Genomic DNA, 16,165 nt, shown 5'->3' with positions numbered 1-16,165 from the left:
CCTAGCAAAATCCAAATTCCAGCCAAACCTACAAAAGAAGAACTTACAAACCAAGAGAATAAGAATACAATTAAAGTGAAACCAATAAAAACCATGGGATAAGACCAAACAACTGATATTACAGATGTTGATAAGCAAAGCAAAAACCAAACCATAGCAACAGCAAATTCCCTTAAGGTCAAGTATAGCCCTGGCTTCTAGCAAAAAGAATAGCTTTTTGTCACAATTATAACCCAGTAAAATCCCCAGCAAGATGCACCCAAGCCCAAGCACCTGAATATCAAAACCCCAACCACCAACACCTATAAAATCCTAGATTTGACCAAAACAGCACACCCACCTAACATCAAAACCGGCTAACAAATGGCCAACATCATAATCCAGATTCTCTAACCCACCACTGTTAAGCCACCAATAGAAAAACATAAAAACCATGTTCAATATGTCCAACAATGAACTAACAGAAAAAAATAAAGACTAAAAGACCAACTATGAACCATCAGATTCCACCCAACTAAATAACGAGAAACAACAGCAACAATATCAACAAGATTAAATGAACAACCAGCGAGAAGAGAACCAGGCAAAAGACTACAAAGATCAAACATTTCTGATATAAGGCAACCCGACTTTATCCAAATTTATCATACCTTTCAACAAAGGATATAAACTTTTGATATCAAACTCCACAAAACTATCAAGATAACAACCTTTGTTAGCTAACATCGGCACATGCATTAGCTTCACGAAAAATGTGTGAAATATAATAATTAACATAAGAGAGGAATTCTTAATTTTTCTAATAAGATAAATTTTTTTAGGATTACCAGGCACCACATTGGTAATAATTTGAAGAAGAAGCATATCATCCACCTCAATCCACACAAAATTCATATCCAACTTAATACATATATCTAGGCCATAAGACAAGGCCATAAGCTCGATAGTGATAACGTTCGATAACTATAAAGGACCAGCATAAGCCATAATAACATAACTCAAGTCATCACGGATAATACCACCAGCACCCGCATAAAAGGGTCCAACATACCCATCAGAGTTAAGCTTGACATAAGGGGGTTTGGGCTTAATATATATAACTACCTTCTCAACCGAATGCAGATTCCCATAAACCATGGGAATGCCCAAAGTATTAGCCATATCAATACAATTATGAAAATTCTTAACAGATAAAAGATTGTAGGAATAAAATTGTAAAATTTTATGTCTCGCGTTCGAAATAATTTGATTAGCATCCATTTTGATGTCATTATGCTTGGCCTTATTTCTAGCTTTTCAAATATACCAAATAATAAAAATAGGAATCTGATTAAAAATATGACCTTTAGCAACATGCATCCAATTCTTTAAAATAGATAAAACATCATTAGGAGCAAAGCTTTTTTTAGCAAGAGTATTGAAATAAGTCCACACTTTAAGAGCAATGTTACCATTAACAAAAAATTGATTAATATTCTCAACATTAAAACAACACAAACATTTGGAAGGAATGTTAAAACATTTTTTCTGTAGCAAGACATCAACCGAAAGAAAACCTTTCAAACACCTCCATACAAGGATAGAGTAAGAAATAAGAAAATTTTTATGCCAAATAGCATAAAAAATATGGAATTTCTCAAATTTGATTCTAAAGGAATCCCAAACTTTTTTCAACTCAAATTTACCAGAAGAAGACAGTAAATAAAATTTTATCCTTGCATTGAACTTGTAAAGGAATATTCAAAATGATGTCCACTAAAACAGAAGGAACCACCTCCCTAAGTTTAATGACATTCCACCTATCATTAATAAAGAAGTTAAAAACCTTAACATTATCAATCGATTGCGTATTTAAAAAAGAATCAATAGAAAAGGGTCCCATCCAATTGTCTTGCCAGAAAAAAAAACATCACCTTTACCCAATCCCCATTGAATAAAATGTTCAGCTTCCCATTTAATGTTACACAACCTTCTCCATATCATGGAATCAGAATTTTTATAAAAAACATAAAGTCGGATGTACATTATTGCAATACTTAGCATTCATAAAACAATCCCATAAACTGATATTAGATCTAAAAGAGAACCAAAGTTTATGAGAAAAATCTTAGGCAGCATCTAATAAGTTTTTACAACCTAAACCCCCTTCATTTAACACCCCACAAATCTTACTCCAAGAAGACCACCGTATAGCATTACTATTAAATTTAGAGCCCCAAAAAAACTTGTTTATCATCTTCTCTAATCTAATGCAAATAGAAGTTGTAGGTTTTAAAGTATGAAACAAGTAAATATGAATAGAATTTAAAACAGACTTGATCAGAACCAGTCTACCACCAAAAGACAAAAAATTAGAAGACCAATGGGAAAGATTTTTTTGAAAATTAGTAAAAATGTCTTCTAAAAGATGATTTTTCTTCTTACCTTTATAGATAAGAGTACCCAAATACTTTATGGGCAATTTTTTAGATTGGAAACCACATATTTTTTGGATAGCATTGATTCTGATCTGATTAACCGATCTTTCAACAATGAAGGTGCTTTTTTCTCTGTTAATAGCTAAACCACTCATATCATAAAAATTAATAAGGAATTTTATTAAAACTTTAATAATATTAATAGATCCATTAGAACACAGAATAAAATCATCAACAAAGCTAAGATGCGATATAGGGAATCCTCTAATAGTGCAAAAATTAAGGTTTGGATTTCTATGATATAAATCATCCAATCCCCTAAAGAGATATTCCATCGCAATAATGAATAAGGTATGAGAAATAGTATCTCCTTGTCTTAACCCTTTAGACGAATTAAAAAAAGCCATGATTTCTACTATTAATGATAACAGAAAAATAATAGTTCTCTATAATATTCCTAATAAGCATAATGAAATAATCATTAAAGACAAGTAAGGATAAAACATTGTAAAGGAAATTTCAGTTATGATTGTCATAAGCTTTAGTAATATCAAGTTTAAAAATAATGTTTCCCCCTTTAACTTTATATTGATATTATGCGTAAGTTCTTGAGCTAAAAGAATATTGTCAAAAATACTTCTACCCTTCATAAAACTAGTATGATTACGCGGAATAATTCTAGGAAGAATATTAATCAGCCTATTGGAAATGATTTTAGAATTAAGCTTGTTAAAAAAAGTGCAAAGGCTAATAGGTCTGAAATCATTCCAATTATTGCCCCCCTCTTTTATAAGAATGAGGATAATATTGGTGGAAGAAATAATCTAGGATAAGATTTCCCTGAAAAGAAATCTTTCACAGCTTCAATCACATCTAACTTGACAATATCCCAAGTTTTTTGAAAAAAATTGATCGTAAAACCATCAGGGCCCGCAACCGCATCACCAATCAAGCCATTAATAACATTGAAAATCTCAATTTCAGAAGGAATTTGACAAAATAAGTTGTTGTCATCATCATTTATAAGTTGAGGAATAACATGAGGATTACTTATAGGACAAGTCCTACTTTGGATATTAAAGATATTCATGAAATGATCAACTCTAGACCTACAAATCAATTCATCCGACTCAATCAAGCTACCATCATTATTAACAATTTTGTGAATCTGATTCTTAATTCTATTCTTATTGGCCAAGGCATGGAAGAATTTAGCATTCCTAATACCTTCCATAACAAATTTAGCATTAGAATTTTGCCTCCAAACAGTTTCTTCCTGGAGCTGCAACTAAAAGAGATAATCCTTGGCAAGGTTAAGGCAATTAAGATTATCAAAATTAGAATTACCCAAGTAATTGCTGTCCAAATCATTAACCTTAATCTCAGCTTCTTTAATATTAGAGAAGATATTTTTAAAAACATTTTTGTTCCACCATCTCAAACATTGCTTAAGTCTACTCATCTTAGCCCATAAATTAAGCATGCTAGTGATGTTATTATCAGGATAAATAGGAGAACTCCAATTAGTAAAGACCACATTCATAAAATCCTCATGGGAAAGCCACATGTTCTGAAATCTAAAAGCATAATAACCAGTATGACAATTATCATAAATTTTCAAAAGAAGAGGAGCATGATCGGAAAGCATTCTACTTAAATGTTCAACATTAGACATAGCTATATCAGCAAGCCATTCATTATTAAACAAGATCTTGTCAAGTCTTTGTCACAAATTAGCTCTATTTCAAGTAAAAGGACTCCCAGAAAAATCAATATCATTTAAAATGCAATCATTAATCATAGAGTTAAAGTCTTCAATAGCTTTAGGATTGGGAGGATTTCCCCCCACTCTTTCCGAAGCATTAGAAATGATATTAAAATTACCTCCCACACACCAAGGGCCATTAATAGTAGAAGAAAAGTTAATTAATTGATCCCAAAGAGTAGTATGGTTCAATCTAGTACAAGAAGCATATACAAAAGACGCATGACAACTAACATTAAATAAGCTAATTTGCGAGTGAACAACTTGAGGTAAATCAGAGATAATATTTAAAGATATGGAAAAGTTTCACATAATCCAAATTTTATTAGAGCAATTAGTATAATACTTAGAAAAACCCAAAGCAGTAGTAGTAGAAGCAATTTTATCGTTAGAAGTGAAAGGTTCAATTAAAACCAAAAGATGAATATTATGAACTCTACAGAGATTTCTGACTCTAATTTTAGAGTCCTTACCTCCAATGCCCCTCACATTCTAAATGAGATCCTTAATCATTGCAATCTTTTGAGGAAGTTTGAGCTCTGGTGGATCTAGGAGTAATACGTAAAAGATTTTTAGTATGCTTACCTATCTTTTTACCAACCTTAGTGAAACTGTCCTCATCAAAACTTTTTTGAGCATCTTTATCATGATTGGAAGATGAGGTAGTTTCCTGATTCATATTTATATTGTTAAAAGAAGAAGAGGGTGGAATGAATTCACTTTCTTCTCAAGCCTCATTAGAATCGATCCTATTACCCACAAATTCAGTATACTTCAAACCTTTTCCTTTGGAGTTGGAGAGCAAACAAGGTTTAGTAATATTAGGATTTTTCATATGATTAAACCTAGAATCAATAGAAACAAAAATATTATGGTCATTTTCAATCTCATTATTCATAATATGCAAATTTTTTCCATCCTTTTCATTTAAAACTTCCACACTAATTTCCTGAACATCATCCGCAGAAGGCCTAACATTTTCTAAGTTTTCATCAGCAGGATTTTCCATAACATTTCCTAAGTTATCATCAGCAGATAGCAGTTCCACGTGATCCACTTGAATCTCTTCATTGTTATCCACCAAAGGCGCATATATTTTTTTTCGGTGTATCCAGGCTTCCCACTAATCATAACAGTAGAATTTTTTAAATTCGAGTGAAGTTTAAAACATTCATTTTGAGCATGGCCGTGTATCTTATAGTGAGAATAGAAATCTGGAACTTTTTCAAACCCAACTTTTTGAAAGTAACCGAAAGCTTTGGATCCAACCCACACTTCATTGGGATGTTTTTTTTGGAAATATCAACCTCAACTAGAACAATAGCCACAGAAGGCCGAGTTTGAGAAGTAGTAGCCTGGTCTGTCTGGAGAGGTCTCCCAAAAATTGAACCCAATGCATGCAGGACTTTCGGGTTAAAGAAATGAAGGAGCAAATTCAGAAAAAATATCCATATCAGAACTATAAGCGATTCTTTCTTAATATTGAAAAAATGTATCAATTTCAAAATCCGCATTTGACTGTTAAAGATGGAATAAGAACGCCTAGCAAAAAACTCTACTATAGTAAAGATCGTTTGATAACTGTATAGCAACATGCCGAGAATTGAGTAATCCAACCGAATAAAAACCAGTAAGTTTCAAAGTAGCAAAAAATGGCGTATAACATCCAGATTTGGTCTACGTAATCCAAATTTTTGGACCAGCATAAATTGAAAAGGAGAAGTTAATTTTAGGACTTCATCATGAGATAAAAGAACAGTCGGAACCCCATTGAAAATCATTTGAGTTAAAGAAGGAAGAGAATCACCTGCAAATGAGCTACTAGAGAGTACCTCTTTGAACAAACGCAATCAAGAAGGAGATTTAGAACCATCGCCATCCAGATTAAAGAAGCCTTTATTCTTATTCAGTATAGGCTCAGTAGCATTCCCCCACGGAGTAGAGGAAGAAGCTCCTGCCATACGAAACTTGCCCAAAAGCACTTAGATCTCAAGATAGAAAGCAAAAAAAAAACGAGAGGAGACAGTGAGAAAAATGACCGGAAGGAAGGATCGGGGAGGAAACCCTAAATCGCCAGAGATGGCACGCTAGGGAAAGCCATGATAAATTTTTTCAAGCCCTACACTTACTTTTTTTACAACTAGTGAGAAGATTACTTTGTCTTTTTTTTTTTTAATAAATAAAAATAAATAAATAATGAATTAAATACAATTGAATCATTCAATTTATCTAATAACCATCTAATATATATATATTTCTATTTATTAGGACAACACTAATACTATATACTTAGAGAAATCTCCAATGCATTACTCACTAACAGAAGACATTCAAATTTGAATTTAAAGGTGTTAAGACTTCAATTTCTCGCTAACTTAAATATTATATTCAGCCATCATCAGAGACTTTTGATTTAATTAACATTGATTTTGTCAGCTCACCTCAATAAAAAATATATATTCAAGCATATTTAGATTACATATATTTATTTTAGTGTGATACTTCGGTGACTCATTCCACTTAAAAATTTAATTGAATCAAAATAAGTTTAAGAAATATTTCCGTGAGAGACAAATTAAAGAATTTCTCCACCATCGATCGGTGCACATAGCTTTACCCTTTCAACTTTGAGCAAACATAAACTGACCGTCAGAATAAATTTTAGATTTCAATAGAAAGCAACATTTTTATATCACAAGCAATTGCACAAATATTTGAAACATTAAAGGAAAGTTCTACTACTTACCACTATATATACAAATTAACCAAAGCAAATTCATTCATACTTGAGATTAAACATTCAACGTTATCATCATCATCATCATCTTCTTCTTCTTCTTCTTTCGCTTCAAGTTCTAAAACGAAAAATATGACTTCCATTTCGTTTGCAAGTGGCCGGGAAGAGATGGAGCGCCTCTTCAGTAAATTTGATATGAATTGCGATGGTAAAATTTCTGTGTCTGAGCTTCAGCTTCTTATGAGAGCAATTGGAGAAGAGTTTAGCTGTGAGGATATGGAAACACTGCTTCAATTTGCAGACTCTGATGGTACTGCTCTGCTTGACATCGATGATTTCATGAGATTAGTAGGAGTGGAAAATAGTACAGAGGAAGATTTGATGGAGGCCTTCAAGTTGTATGGAGTGGATGGACAAGATTGCATTACAGCAAGGAGTCTTAAGAGGATGCTTAGCAGTTTGGGTGCATCAAGTGCAATCGAAGATTGTGAGACTATGATTTGCCAATTTGATCTTAATGGAGATGGTGTTCTTTGCTTTGAAGAGTTCAAAGCCATGATGTTACTGTAACTAGGTTTGCGTGCTTGTGTTGATACAAGGTTGAAAAGTTATTGTGGGAACTTGCATGTACCATTGTCTTATAAATTAATATACTTGGTTTACCATTGCATGAGAGCATTTATACAATTGTATCTTCCCTGCAATTTGAATACTGCAGCTATTACATTCGGTTTATGGCTGCATTTCATCTTATTGTTCAAAATTAAGCATAGGTAGACTTACTGTTTCCACGCAATTGCAGTATATAATCCATTCATATATGCTTATATAAAAAAAAAAAAACATAGGACTCTGCATTCGGTTTATGGCTGCATTTCATCTTGAAGGGTTATCAACACTTATATAAAGTAACCGTAGTAGTTTAGGCAAATGAACTTGCTTCCATCGGTTCCTGGTTTATATTTGTCACTGAAATATTCTAACTTCAGAAATTTTGTTTAGATAGTTTATCAATGCATTTTAGTAATTATGGGCATCACCATTGATGGTGATGGTAATAGTGGCAATGACAGATGTTGGCTTTATTAGAGATGATGGATGTTAGCTTGGTTTGTTATGGTGGCCATTAAACTTATTGTGTATGGTGGGCATTAGCTTAATTTGTTAATAACATTGAATATCAATCTTATTGGCAATTATATATATATATATTGGCTTTGGTAATGATGGGTTGCATCGGCCTTTTTGTTGATAATTAGTGTTAATGGTATTGGCGACACTGAGCATCATCATTGCAAGTAGGAGTTTTTATTTGGTCCGGTGCAAGGACCTAGAGGAAGGTTCGGTTTTGCCTAAAAAAGTGCAAATACCGAGTTTTTTTAAAAAAATACCGAGTTTTTCAAAAAACTCGGTATTTGCACTTTTTACCTATTTTTGGCTAAAACCGAACCTTCCTCTACATCCAGTGAAAGGACCTAATAATTGCTCTGCAAGTAGAGCTTTTAGACTCTTTTGTATTCCAAAACTCTCTCCTTTAGACTCTTCTTGGGGCCTCTTAAAGGCCTCCTCTAAACATCCTCCAATGTGTTAAAAGTAGAATCTATTCCTATATTTTCAGAGGATACATTCTAATCTATTTCGAATAGAAATCTGGATTTAATTCATGTTGAACCCCCTTGATTAGACAATATTTTTAGTCATCATAGTAGATTTATAATTTTAAAATTTCGCAATATTAGATTCATATTCGTCTTGTCAAAATGCTCATTTTGAGTATAAGCATGTAAAAAATTACAGGACATTTGGTCCCTTATTTGGTCTTATTAAGTTTTAAGATATCATTCTAAGTGCTTAATTTAGGCCTATTTGGACTCAAATTAAGAGATTTTAATCTTATTAATTGTATCTCATCAAATTATGTGTTTTGACTCTAAGTTTGTTTAAATAGGTTCTGATGATTTTAAAATTGCTTCTGAAAGTTTCTTATTTGGATATATAAAATTTTAATATTTAAAAATTAAATCAAATTCAGGCTTGATAAAATGAATTTTTTTATGATATATCAATAATTAACATTACATTATCTTTCTCTTCTTTCTCTTCTATCTCTTCTAATAAGAAAATGAAAATTATAAAAGAAGTCTCACCCATCACAAGAGAAGTGATGAGTTTTTTGCGTCTCTTCTAAGTAAAAGCAACAAGTTATTAAAAGACAATTTAAAAATATAAAAATGATCAACAAGGATAATATTAGAACTCCAACACTGGGATCCATTCTACTTAGAAATTCTATTGAACCAAAACAAGTTTAACAAATATTTTAATTGTTGTGTGGGACACAGAGGCTGACCATTATTATTTTTTAATTGTGCTTATACATCGTCAAACAAAACTTATGTTGAATTGTAGATGTTCAGTAGAAAGCGATATTTTTTTAATATATATAAGAAAATTATGTACCCAACATCGATTATTAGTTTTGGACTTTAAGATAAAGGGGCATAAAATAAAAAATAAAGAAAAAAGATTTTATAGGCTTAGATGGGGGCATTTAAAGAATATTAACAAAAATATTTTTGGGAATAAGATTTTAGATCTTAAGATTTTGTCTGTGCATGAGGATGCTAATGTTATGTGGGAAAAAGTGGCTAGTGATATTAAGAATATTGTAAAAATGTCCTTGGAGTATCAAAGGGAAAAGCTCCCAATAGTAAAAATAGTTGGTGGTGGAATCCAAATGTGCAAGAAAAGATTAAAAATAAGAAGCTTTGTTACAAAAATTGGTTTAATTTTAAAAATTCTGATAATTGGGAAATATATAAAGTGGCTCGTAAGGATGCTAAGAGAGCAATATGCGATGCAAAGACATTAGCTTTTAGTGATTTATATAATAAATTAGATACTAAAGAGAGAGAAAGGTATATGTATAAGTTAAGGATTTAGTTCAAGTGAAGTGTATTAAGGATGAAGATCAAAAAATACTTTTCTTAGAAGATGATATTCAACAAAGATGAATGAGATATTTTGCTAAACTTTTTAATGAAGATTGTGAAAATAAGATTGACTATAGTGACCTTAGAACCCTAAATGAAAATAAAGATTTATGTTTTTATTGGCGTATTACTAAAACTGAAGTTAGAGAGGCTTTAAAGAAAATGAAGGGTGGAAAAGCTGTTGGACCTGATGATATTCCAATAGAGGTGTGGAAATGCTTAGGAGATGAAGGAATTTCATGGCTTACTAAACTTTTTAATACTATTTTGAAGACTAAGAAGATGCCAGATGAGTGGAGAATGAGTGTGTTAATTCCTATTTTTAAGAATAAAGGCGATGCACAGGATTGCACGAATTATAGAGGTATTAAGTTAATGTGTCATACTTTAAAACTATGGGAGCGAGTTATGGAGCATAGGTTGCGGCGTGATACTAATGTTTCTCAAAATCAATTTGGATTCATGCCGGGTAGGTCGACTATGGAAGCCATACATTTATTAAGAGGTTTGATGGAGAAATATAGAGAAAATAAGGAGGATCTACATATGATATTTATTGATTTAGAAAAAGCATATGATAAAGTTCCAAGAGAAGTGCTATGGAGAGTTCTTGAAAAGAAAGGAGTCAATAATGCTTATATTCAAATCATTAAAGATATGTATGCAGGAGCTATTACTTGTGTTCAAACACAAGGTGGATTGACCAAGTATTTCCCTATTTCGGTTGGGCTACATCAAGGATCAGCCTTAAGCCCATATCTTTTTGCTTTAGTCTTGGATGTTCTCACTAGACATTTGCAAGAGGATGTACCTTGGTGTATGCTTTTTGCTGATGATATTCTTCTTGTTGATAAGACTAGAGAGGGAGTTGAAGGTAAACTTGAATTATGGAGGTCAACCTTAGAGTCTAAAGGTTTTCGCTTGAGTAGATCTAAAACGGAATATATGGAGTGTAATTTTAGCAGTAATAGACCTAGTGAGGGGATTGTGACTTTGGGCGATCAAGTCATTAATAAGAGTATGCGTTTTAGATATCTTGGATCTATTGTTCAGAGTGATGGTGAAATAGATGGGGATATTATCAGCAGAATTCAAGTTGGATGGTTGAAGTGGAGGAATGCATCGGGCTTGTTGTGTGATAGAAAAGTACCCCTCAAACTTAAGGGAAGATTCTATAAGATGGTAGTGAGGCTTGCAATGCTTTATGGTGCCGAATGTTGGCCATTAAAAGAGAAGCATAATACTAAGTTAAGTGTGGCAGAGATGAGGATGCTCAGGTGGATGAGTGGCTTTACCCTTAGAGATAAGATACGAAATGAGCATATACGTGAAAAGTATGGAGTAGCTCCAGTAGAAGATAAGATTAGAGAGAGTCGCCTTAGATGGTTTGGTCACATAAAATGGCGGCCTTCCAATGACCCGGTTAGGAGAGTAGATGTATTAGATTTGACTTATGTTAAGAAAGGTAGGGGTAGACCTTAAAAGACTTGGCTAGAAAATATTAGGAATGACCTTTCTTTATTAGATTTAAATGAGAATTTGACTTTTAATAGGACACAATGTAGAAAAAAGATTCATGAAGCCGACTCCACGTAGTGGGATAAAGGCTTGATGTTGTTGTTGTTGTAAGAAATTGTAAGAATACTTGAAACATTAAGAATGTCCTACTAGTTATATATATAAAAAATAACTAGTAAGAAATATATATGTGTGTGTGTAAGAAATTGCAAGAATACTTGAAACATTAAGAATGTCCAAAAAGCTCATTTTCTCCTTGGATCAAGACATGTATGTTGAAGAACTAGTATGTGATAGCACCGCTCAGTTTGGAAAGGGCTTTAAGATTCTGAAGCTATCAATCAATGGACGAATAATTGTTAACTGTGTTGCTTTGGTGAAAAAGGATGTCCACCTGGTAGAGATCGTTGTTGGGTCGGGGACTAACGCCCTTCCTCTAAGAAGGAGGTTTTTATCTCCTCCGTACCCGCTACATCTTCTACCAGGGAGGTAGGGAAATTGAAATCCTCTATTGATACCACTAAAGTGAAGCCTATTTTTGGAAGAACTATTTAAGGAGATTCAAAAAGAAAATCACTAAATCAAGAAAGATTGTTGAACTGAAGGCCTAGGCTAGGTAGAGCTAAAGGCTATTGAGGAGCTCCCTATTTCTGCTTCTTCTCAGTTCCTTAAGGGGAGCTGCTTTTACCCCCTTGTTGTTTCTGCAGGGGAGGAGAGGGTGGCTAAAATAGCCAGCTCCCTACCCTGCCCGGTGGACTACTCTGTTTAGAAGACCATGAATAAAAACAACTATAAAGGAATATAATGTTAAGGAATAAAATCCACACCTACACTGCCCAGGCAGGTGAAATAAAATAATAGTATATGAGACACCTAAATAGGGTGATCTCACATTGGTTTAAGAAAAAATCTTAGAGGAAGAAAAGTTTGAAGCAAAGAACTTGACTCTGCAGCCTTTCATCAGCCAAATAGCTAGTGACTTCAGTGCTGGTAGATGGCTACCACTAGGTGCCTCGCCTTTCATTTGCCAAGACAGAGGAGATTATGTTGACTATATCCGATAGTGGCTGCCATCCTTCTAGCAGCTCATCGATCCCACCTCCAAAACTTTCAAAATTTGCATCAATAATAGTGAAGACTCAAGAAGAAGGTAAGAACAAGCAGATTGTTGAATCCAAGGGAAAGAAGCCCAAGTCCTCTGAAAAATAATATGTTCCTGAGAAGGTCACCTAGGTTGAAGATGCCGAGATACTTGTTGATATCCCTAGGTTCCCTACTCAGGGATGTGAGAGCTCTTCCTCACCTGATGTAAGAGTGGAAATTCCTCAGGCTCCTGCATCACCCTTAAGGACGATGCCCCTCAGCCTGTCAAGGATGTCACCCTTCCTACTATTGAGTCCAGTACAGTCGAAGCAGAGGGGATGGTTACTAAAATGGATGAAGAAATGATTGATCAAATAGTAGCAGAACCCCTCACTACAGACGACCTTAAGATCGAGGATATTCTTTCCAAGTTAAAAGAGAGAATTTTTTGATATGATGGAGTACAAGGGCTTCCTACCCATCAACCCTGAGTCAATAGAAAGTAGATTGATTGATGAGGTGGTACAAAAATCAAGTATAGTCTTAAGAAGAAAGAAGTTTTGGAGGCCTTTAATCCATACTTAGATTTTTTACTGATGAAAGAAGATGAAGATGTAGTCGACAACATTAATATGGTTAATAGGAAGCTGAACCGAGTAGGCATCGTTATGGTGGGGAGGAAGGTTCAGTAGCGGTTGATTCATATTTTGATGAGTCAATTAGATCTAGAGATAAAGATGAGCACATTAAGGATCTGGAAAGACAAGTTGCATAAATGCTACTGAGGGTTAAAGACCTGTAGAATCAGTTGGCAGAAACTTAATAACCATAACCTGCAGTTTAAATAGTGAGTGATCAAAGCAGAAAATCATAGTCTAGTTTGAAAATTTATGAGTCGGTGCTAGTAGTTCCCCCAATTCAACTAGTAGTTCTTCTAGTCCCTCTAGCACCAGCTCATAAAGATATCAAACAAATACTTGAGGATCAAGTAATGGAGGCCTTAACTCATTCTTAGGGGACTGTATCTATTCCGGAGGGTAGACCCTACCCCAAAGAATATGATTTATTCCCTTATCTGAAAGGCTTTATGACATTGTCTTTTAATGTTTTCATTGGTGTAAAAAACCCAAGACAACATCTCACCCACTTTTTATTAACTTTTCGTAATGCAACAGGGTAAGATGCCAGTTTTTTACTTATTTTTTTAGTATTGCTTTTGAATGGTGTGTTGATCAGCCCAATTATTCAGCGAGAACCTTTAATGAGCTAGAAAATATTTTCTTAAAGAGATTTAAGTAGCTCAATTATGTACAACTGTGGGTAATTTAGTTTTTAAAAAAGAAAAGCTAGAAGAGTGTTTAGTTGAGTACATCCTGAGCTAGTAAAATCTCTTGATGAAGTGTGAACCCCAGTTGTAAGAGCAACACGTAGTGGATATTCTTCTGAATAATATCTATAACCCTATTGCTTTTCTCCTAAAAGGATTTAACATTAAAACCTTTGAAAAGCTCCTTAACAAGGCAAGTAACATGCAGTAAGAGCCTCCCCGGATGGCATCTTAAAGGATATGCCCAATAAGAAGAAATTCACCAAGCCTATGAAGTCCTTTGAGAATATAGTATCTACAATTTCAATAGTGGATAAGGGAAAATAACCTATTCCAAGTTAACTCAGTGCTCCCCCACCATAATCAATTCAAAGACAACCATTCTAGGCGGATCCTTGGCCCACTATGGTCAATGTTCGAGATGCATCAAGAGGGGGGTGAACTGGTACTTTTAAAAAAATAAACCTAAACATGAGTACTAATTTTTTTACATCTTTCAAACTTTTGAAATAGGCAATTTAATTTCATAATGTGGAAGCTAAAAATTTTAATAATAATTTTAGTGATGATGATGAAGTTCTAAATTGCGTAGTAGAACAATGAGCTCAAAAATTCACCAAGCAGTTATAACAAAAATGAAGTATAAAAAATAAAATGTAGAAAATAAAATCAGAAAGAATACACCATATATAATAGTAGTTCGGTTAAAATATGACCTACGTCCACTCCTCGGAGTCCTTTCTAAGTATTGCATTAACACAAAGTGACTTTCCTTTTGCTCCCTCAGTAAGGTAAAGAAACCTTTACAAACTCCCTTCCACCAACCCGGTGTGGTAGAGGACCAAAACTCCTTTCACAAGTAGAGAACCTTGACTCCTTTTTCTCACTTCTGGAGAAGATAGAGAACCTCGACTCCTTTTTCTCCATTCTTGAGAGAGCAGAGAACCTGTTGCAGATCTATGGTTTATAGTTTTGATGATAGCAAACATTCCTTATTTTCCTACGATTGCCTTTTATACTAACGTTTCAGGTCCACACGATCAGACTACTATTTGGAACCAGCTCAAGATTGGGTAGCCTAGGTCTATGTCAGTTTGTAATCTTTTTCCTTTCTTGAGTCTGTTGTATTTGGTGTGGCTATAACTTATAACTTAGTAGAAACTTCTCTTGCTCCTATATGATTTATGTTTTTGGACATCTCCGGGACGATATAAATATCGGCCTAGACGATCTGTCAAAAATCAAAAACCTAATTAGGCATCCTCATTAAGGCAGCCGTCAACTGGGCGCTGAACATAGAACTCGGTGTGACGATATACTTTTCTATCTGTTTGTCCCAAGGAAAACCGGATAATTCTTTATGGAATAACATTCTGAATTCGGAAGCCTAACCATGCTTTTTAGGCAAAAAATACAGCGAAAATATACGGCATCTAATAACTTCTTTTAGGACAATTTCGCGCGGCAGGCACGATATTATCCACATCGTCCGGGATGACTACCCCGCAGATCTACTGCTAAAAAATTAATAGATCCTCATTAGGCTATTTTGGCCAAAATGTAGTGATGAAGAATTAGATGCTGCCTAGGATTGATACGATCAGATCTGGGCGGCCACCAGGGATCTGATCTCGAGATCGGCCATGGGACGATAGGCCTTTGGAATTGATATTGACAATGGCTACCAGTACTCTTTCAAGTGATCGATGAATATCCCAGGAGATTGAACTAAGTATTAACACTAAGGATCGCCCGCGAAATGCGACAACTAATCGGAGAGATCGGATTCCCTTAAACACAGGGGGACGATATATCTAAGTTAATTTCATTTCTGATCATCCCATTATCAGTCCGCGGGCTAATGAGCTTAATTTATACTGGATTGGGAATTGAAGAAGTAAGATTGGCCAGGATGATATACTTATCCATTCCTAGGGGATTTAATGTCTGGCAACTTGCTATTATAAATGAGCTCCGTTTTGAAGAGCAATTAATCTATCTTTAATGCTATCGGCATAGGCAACTCTTTGTATAATAGTTCTTTGGCAGCCATTAAGCTTCGGATTTCTTGTGGGGACAGCCATTGAAATAGAAATAGAGGAGCTTTGATAAGGAATTGGCCCGACGAGAGGGAAATTGGCGGAAAGTTTGAGAGTGGCAGAAGACAATCCTGTTGCTGACAATTCGGGGGAGGAACTCCCATACATATGCGGTCTAAGTGTCGTGTAGGGGCGGCAACTCACTCTGTACAATGGTTTCGGGGTTCGCTAAGTCACCCAGTAAACTCAAAAGCCAACACTTGGTGGTATGGATTGTACCTCATCG

General features: G+C 34.4%; 1 protein-coding gene across 1 annotated transcript in view; it reads left to right on the top strand.

Moving 5' to 3' along the window:
• The first annotated feature begins 7,087 nt into the window (after window positions 1-7,087).
• LOC110093222 overlaps window positions 7,088-16,165 on the top strand; it is a 29,693-nt gene continuing 20,615 nt past the window's right edge. The window contains exon 1 of the mRNA XM_028695703.1: window positions 7,088-7,485. Within this exon, the coding sequence (XP_028551536.1) occupies window positions 7,088-7,485 (398 nt within the window). The remainder of the gene's footprint in view (window positions 7,486-16,165) is intronic.

Source organism: Dendrobium catenatum, unplaced genomic scaffold (genome assembly GCF_001605985.2).
Source record: "Dendrobium catenatum unplaced genomic scaffold, ASM160598v2 fragScaff_scaffold_665, whole genome shotgun sequence".
Taxonomy (NCBI): Eukaryota; Viridiplantae; Streptophyta; class Magnoliopsida; order Asparagales; family Orchidaceae; genus Dendrobium; species Dendrobium catenatum.
This window is presented reverse-complemented; position numbering and strand designations above follow the sequence as displayed.